We start from the raw sequence: 7,746 nt of genomic DNA, 5'->3' as shown, positions 1-7,746 counted from the left end.
TTAACTTAATTTTGCTGAACTTTTCTGAACTTAACTTAATTTTGCTGAACTTAACTTATATAGAGTGATTTAAGTCCAAAAGAACAGGGCCTTAGTCATTTAAACTTAATTTGAACTTATATTAGTTCATCTATATAAAACTATAAAAAACAACGGGTGCTGATTTTCGCAGTGCACATTTTACTCATCTCAGTACACTATTGACAATTATACCCTTCACATTTCCCCTTCATTTTCTCTCTCTAATTTATTTATAATTTTACACATCCATTTTCCTACAATTTTACGCATCCATTGTCCTTTCACCGGCCTAGTATGTTCGCCGCCCTAGTGATTTGCCGACAATACTACACATCTATTTTCCTGTAATTGATATACTTATTGAATTGCCGCCGTATGAATAACAAGCACCGTATTTTTTTTTTAAATGTAGTACATGATGAACAATAGTCAACGTAGTACACATAGTACTTGTTGAATTGCCGTTAGCGCCGTATGTATAACAAGCACCATCCCACAATACCACTGCCACAATGATGATTCTCATGTCGATGGTGATGTTCGACGACGCCATTGTCGCCATATGCTACACCACCACCAACCGTATAATCCACCATACCCCATTAATTATTAGCCCTTAATTAATTTAGACATAAACACCAATTAAAAATAATACGTAGTCAATTTAATTATTAATATGGGATTATTGAATTAAATACTTCATCTTCATTCGAATAATCGGTTATAGTTGAAGAATTTTGAGGAGGTTAGGATTAAGGTTTTAACAAGAGAGAAGGTAGAGAAAATTAGGTTTAATTTTTGAGTAAGGGTAGATAAATGGAAATTTTAGTGTAAAAAGTACTGTAATGATTAAAAATCGTACTGCGAAAATAAATTATGAAAACAAACCACCCCATCTAATTTTCCCGCCTACCCAAACATAATCTGAAAAATGATGATATTCTAGAGAGCACCGAGAATAATGGCGTGCCTAACTTGCAGTAGATATCATTGTCAAAAAAAAAAAAAAAAAAAAAACTTGCAGTAGATTAAACAGGATAAATTTATAGATTCAACACAAATTTGATAGGTCTTTTAATTAGCAATAATTTCAACAACTTTATAGTAATTAATCTTATCACCTTAAATATTAAACATAAACCTATTTCTAAAATCATCTCCTTTTTTCCATTCGTACAACTATACCTCTCTTTCTCTCAAACCTTCATGAGTAACTATAGTAAAGAGTTATTTTTAAGGCAAAGGGAAGCTTTTCTCCACACTTTAGTCTGAGTACACCTTTAAACAAATAAAATTAATCTATGTTTTGATTCAAAACTAATTCATTTATAGTATTTCGTTTTTACCTCACTTTAATGGTTTCGTGTAAATTGGTTATATTTGTCATAATAAAATTTAAAAAAAAAAATCAAAAATGGTGAAATTGTTTAAGGTATCAATTGATAGGCACGAGCTTTATAGTAATTAATGACTATAATTCGAAACACGGGCTTATGGCACTAATTTGCTTTTAGTATTTTTCGTTGAAGGTTTTGTGTAACTTATTCACAATTTTAAATGATTTGGGGAAACAAAATAAACATAAAAAAGGATATATGATATCGGGTGATTATAATATCTTTGATTTTCGGAATAGATGATTCTTCGTTGTTTGTTTTCCTATATCGGGATTTAAAATACAGATACTTATAGATTGGGATAGAGGAACTCTAATTAACTTTATCTTTACATTTATCAATTATTTTGTTTTTTCGTATAAAATCATCAAACATGGTTTAACATATATTCTAATATAAACGGTCTCACATGTAAGATGGTCCTTTCTGGGTAACAAAACTATTCATTTACTATTATAAGACCGTCGTCTGACACAATACTATTGTATTTCTTATGATATTAGCAATAACTACTATGTATACGACTATTAAATTGAAATAGTTGATGTTGTTTAAATATTTATTGATACCAGAGGATTAAACGGGTCTTTTATTTACACATCGTCACATAAGATTAGGCATGAGCCGCTTGAGAATAGGTTATGAGAAATATTGGTTTTGAATGAAACTATAAAGAACATTTTTCCAAAATCGTTTTAAAGAAAAAATCTATTTAGAAACTGGGACGGGAATGAAAGTATTTAGTATTATCGTCTTCACGCACTGACCTAGGATCAGAGTTTTGGGATGGATAGTAAAAGATATTTATTCAAAAGTAATCATAATATTAAATAAACCCTTATATGATGTATGAGTAAGATTAAATTGTTTTTTTTTCCTAAAACAATGATTAAGTTGTCCTTTTTTTCTTAAAAAAAAAAAGATGTTTATGATTCAATTGTGTAGATTAACTCATTCTTTGTACATTGTTGGCATATCCTTTGTATTGGTACATTCCATTATATTTGGTGTCTACATCTTATAATCAATTTTTCTATTGCTAATTTCACCTGTACATTACGGTATTCAATTACAACGTCACCCTTTTATGTGCATGACAACATTACTTTTCTCCAATCAATAAACTTTTAAATTTATTTTTTATATGTCCGTGCAATTTTGCACGGGTTTTAAGCTAGTATAATTATAAATAGAAGGCATCCTTATAACTTAAATATCAACCCGAAACCTTCTGAGTCTCTTAAACATTGTCTTGGAGAGCTCTTAAGAGTTTATATTATTATCTCCATAATATGATATATATATATATATATATATATATATATATATATATATATATATATATATATATATATATAGATTTAGGATCCGGTGAGAACGGTCACTCGGTGAGAACGGTGAGAACGAACACTAACCATGGGATTAAAAAGAAATCCACGGTTGATATTAAATATTGAACTAAACCCCACTTAAATCAACAGGCCCCATGTTTCCTTCGTTCTGTCGTAACTTCAACCTCCATTTCTAATTAACAGAAACAATTACAATTCAAACAATTGCCAATTTCCTTTAATTCACCTTTGTTAACCATTAAAGTCAGCCACCATCTTCCTCCATCATTCCATTCTTGAACATCGACAACACCTCGATCAACATACTTGTGCACCGTCAAATCCTTGTCAACACCAAATCGTGGTATACTCGATACGATCTTGAAAACTCGCTCTTAAATTGTCCGCAATCTCCACTAGTCACCCCATAGTTGTTTTGTACATGTTTTTGAGAACTCGGAGAAATCGTCTTTTACGCCACCGCGATCTTCGAAAACTCGCTCTTAAATTAGTGTATCTGGTTTATATGTCGATGTATCTCAAACCAATTTTGATGTAGCTAATAAATAATCGTGTGTATCTATATTAAGATACATTAAAATAGTGGCTAGTTATATCAAAGATTAGTTTAGTACATCAAAAATTAGTGCAGATTTTGCCAATTTAAATCAGTAAATTAGTGTACATACATCAGTGATCCGTTGTCGTTTCTTGAAATCCAGCGCAATGATTAATCTAGATTGAACTGAGGAATGAAAGTTAGTGAAGAGGCGTAAAAGAAAAAAAATATGAGGCATTAGGAAACATGAGAGGGTTTGATTGTTGGTAATGTTCAGATTTGGAACAGTTGGAGATTAACGCACGAAAAGAAGATGATAAATGGCGATGTGTGGCTTGAATGAACATTTGGAGATTTGTCAAATATGAAAAATTGGGGATTTGTCAGGTATGATAATAATTACAAATTAAACCCAATTCTTAATAAAAATCCACCAAACAATCACTCCCCCTGTTTACGTCATTTTATTGAAAATTTTATTGATAATCATAGCACTTGCAGGCTGCAACAGGATGACTTCAAGATTGTGTGGTATCTGATTTTTTTATTCCGCACTGCTATACTTGGTGAATCTGACTAATTTTCTGGTTACCAAACACAATTGTGCATCGACCCTCTTGGTATGTGAATTATGTTGTATTGCCATTTTGGTATGATATTGTGAGAAATCAGATGCATCGATTCCCTTTCACTGTCGAATTTTATTCCTTGTTGATTCTAAGTTTTGCTTACTTGGAGCTCAATGTTAGCTCTACTCATATACCGATTATGTGTTCCGAGTCTTCCTACATTACTGCGGTCTGTCGTTAACACCATTGATAACGATAGCCAGCCACACGTTAACACCATCAGTCCATTACCATCCCCTTCTTCACCTATCACTAAGCAGCAGTCTGTCGTTCAACACGCCGCCGGTCAGCTTTGAAGACGTCGTCGCATCACCGACGACGACCGGTACCGTCATCTAGACCAGAAGTTGCGCAGCTCATCAGTCGCCGTATACGACCTACTAATGTATCTAATTTTTAAATCGATGTATCTCAAACCAATTTTAATGTAACTAATAACTAATTCTATGTATCTAGGCTAAGATACGTTAAAATAACGGTTAGATACATCAACGATCAGTGTAGATACAACAACATAGACGGGAAACAAAGGAAGAAGAGGAGGTTAGATATTCGTCGCCGGCGACCGCCGTGATTACATTGTCACTATCCGCGGCGGTTTATGCTTCTTCTCATTGCCTCAACCCCTTTCTCTCTCTGTTGCCGTCACAACCACCACAACAACCATCTTGGTCTCGGAAGATGATTGATTTTACGCTTCATAAGAGATAAAACTGACAACCGACAAGTTGTGCAGTTGTTGGTCGCGCCGGCGTGGTGTCGACCTCTGGGTGGTTCCGGTGGTGGTTAGAGTGGCTGAGGGTGATTCAATGGGTGGTGGGAGTATGGTGAGTCGAATGAATTGTGAGCTTCAGTGAATTTGAATTAAAAAGATAAGGACGATGAGGGGAGAGAAGGTTATGGTGGGTTTAAATTTTGAGGGATTTACACGCAAGATATTTTTTTTAGTTGGTACAATTAGTTTGTTCTCACCGTTCTCACCGAGTGTTCGTTCTCACCGGATCTTGACTCTATATATATATATGTATATATATATATATATATATATATGTATATATATATTTTTATATTATGTCCAAGTGATGTTTATAATTTTTATATAAAAACTTATCATCTCATTTAGCAAAAAAGTAACATAATTTTTTTTTTGAAAAAATTATATAATTAGATTCGTGGTAAATAAATGCTAGCATTAGAATATAATATCATATTATTTGCATATATTTTTTTTTTTTTTTTTTTTGAAAAACCACCCCAGGCGGTATTACCTCATATTAGAAATATCATCGTGACACAAGTCCATAACATATCTAGGGAGCGAGGCATCCCATACTCTCCTAACAAACTGCGAGGAGCAAAGATGCGCTAGCTCATGTGCTACTCGGTTATGTTTCCTACTAACAAAAGACCATAAGACCGAATCAAAAGCATTACAAAGGACGTAAATATCGTCTAAAATTAAATGGAAATCGCTTCTTCCTTTGGACTTCGTCCTCAGCTCGTCTATCAGCGTCTTGCAATCGCTTTCGATAACCACACGTCGACATCCCTTCCGTCTTGCTTCCTTCAGACCGTTTAAGACTGCTTCGGCCTCCGCTGCCCGCACCTCCATCGTCCCCTCCCTGTATTCTGCCAACCCCCATAAGACCACTCCCTCACTGTCTCGCGCCACCCCACCCAGGCCTGTCCCCCCCCTCCTTAACGCCGGCGTCAATATTCACCTTCACCCACCCTCTATCCCGGCTTCCCGGCCCAACAACCCTTTTCCGCCTCTCCCGTACCATCAGCTCCGGACACCCTTTTGTCGACAACCAGCTCCCTCCTCAGATCTTCCACCCTTCTCACCACCCTAAACACATCCACCACGACCCCTTCGAACAGTAGCTTGTTCCGCGCTTCCCATATCGCCCAACACCCCATCATGAATGTATCTATCTCACTCCCCTCAAGCTCCCTCCACACATCCTCCACCCACTCCCTCACCCGCTCATACCCGTCCCCCATACGTACTTCCAAACCCAGCCTATCCCATAAGCCCCCTGCCCACTCACAGTCCCGAATGAGGTGAAGACAAGTCTCCACCTCGCAAGTACAAATTGGACATTCCACGCTAATTGTCTGCACTCGTCGTGCCAAATTATCTTTCGTCGCAATTGAATTGTTACACAATTGCCACATAAAGACTTTGATCCTTGGGAGAACATTCGCCTTCCAAATGCGATTCCACAACTGTTTCTCCTTAGCAAAGTCAGACGACGTTGCCTCATCTTCACTACCCCTTGCCAACTCCTTGTATGCCGACTTTACCGAGTATTCCCCATTCTTTTCTAGGTCCCATATCCACGTATCTTCAGGTTTCGTCTCACTAATCCGCATTTGAAGAATACGATCTTGCTCAAAAGGGAGGAAACAAGAGCGTACCTTATTCGTGTCCCACGATAACCCATCCGTCGACCATAGGTCCGCTACCACCATCTCCAAACTAGCTTGGTTCCGCGGTGAAATGACTCTCCTTGTCGTGTGCTGGTATCCACGGGTCCAACCAAACAAGAGTACTCAGCCCATCTCCAATTCTCTTCCTCGCTCCCAACTTAAGCACTTCCCGAGCCTCTAGGATTCCTCTCCAAGTAAAGCTAGGAGCCGTCCCTAGCGTGGCAGCCATGAACGACCCATTAGCGAAATACTTACCACCTAACACACGAACCATCAAGCTTGATTTGTCAGTAAGAAATCGCCATGCTTGCTTACCCAGGAGCGCTAAATTAAATTTATGAAAATCTCTAAATCCCAAGCCTCCTGCACACTTCGGTCTACAAAGTTTCGACCAAGCAATCCATGGTATCTTACCCTTCCCATTCGAAGCTCCCCACCAAAAGCGAGATACAATCGACCTTAATTCCTCACAGAAGTTGTCCGGCAGTTTGAAGACGCTCATCGCATAAGTCGGGATTGATTGGGCTACAGCCTTTATCAATACCTCCCGACCCGCCTTCGAAAACAGATGCCCTTTCCACCCCTGCAATTTTTTAGTCAATTTATCCCGAATAACACTAGCCACAACTCTCTTCGAATGACCAACCACTGTAGGCAACCCCAGATATCTCTCCTGTTCCTCCACGGTCCGCACCCCCAGACAGTCAGCCACGGCACATTTGTCTGCCTCTCTAGTCCCCTTACTGAACGAGACGGTAGTTTTGTCAAAGTTCACCACTTGCCCCGACGCACCCTCATAATCACGCAACACCCTCTTAACACAACTAGCCTCCTCTTTGCTCGCCTTCACAAAGAAAATACTATCATCCGCGAACAAAAGATGTGTAACCTGTAACACCCCCATACTCCAAGTGCCTTACCAGGACCACTCAGGTATGAAGACATTACCATCTCGGTTACCCGAGGCAATGATAATCAAACAACAATAACGAAACAACGTTTATTATAAATAGTTTAACGAATAGTTACAATCCACGAAACCAACTAAAAGTGCGATACATTATTCTCAAACGAATGTCTAACTGAAAAGTAAATAAACTAAAGGCTACAGCGGAAGACTCCTATCATCATGTCGTGGCATCCCGGCCTATCCAAAGTACTCATCTCAATACCCGCTCAATATCGCTCACCATCCCCGAATGGATCACCGCAGTTTACAAAACAACACCGGGTCGTACTAATCACACAATCAATATAGATAACAATAATAAGATAAACAGACACCGAACCGTCACACACACACACACACACCACCAACTCCCATCATCTCAATACGATCGTCCACTTTGGACCGCCCGCCGATGGGGGACCTTGCC

At 38.0% G+C, this 7,746-nt stretch overlaps 1 protein-coding gene across 1 annotated transcript; it reads right to left on the bottom strand.

Moving 5' to 3' along the window:
- Positions 1-6,419: 6,419 nt before the first annotated feature.
- Positions 6,420-7,274, bottom strand: LOC141627573 (putative mitochondrial protein AtMg00310). The gene has a single exon (XM_074440812.1). The coding sequence runs from the start codon at positions 7,272-7,274 to the stop codon at positions 6,420-6,422; it is 855 nt and encodes a 284-aa protein (XP_074296913.1).
- Between the last annotated feature and the right edge of the window lie 472 nt (positions 7,275-7,746).

The sequence above is a fragment of the Silene latifolia genome, chromosome Y (assembly GCF_048544455.1).
Source record: "Silene latifolia isolate original U9 population chromosome Y, ASM4854445v1, whole genome shotgun sequence".
In the NCBI taxonomy this organism is placed as follows: domain Eukaryota; kingdom Viridiplantae; phylum Streptophyta; class Magnoliopsida; order Caryophyllales; family Caryophyllaceae; genus Silene; species Silene latifolia.
Note: the sequence above shows the minus strand (reverse complement) of the source record. Positions and strands in the feature narration are given on the sequence as shown.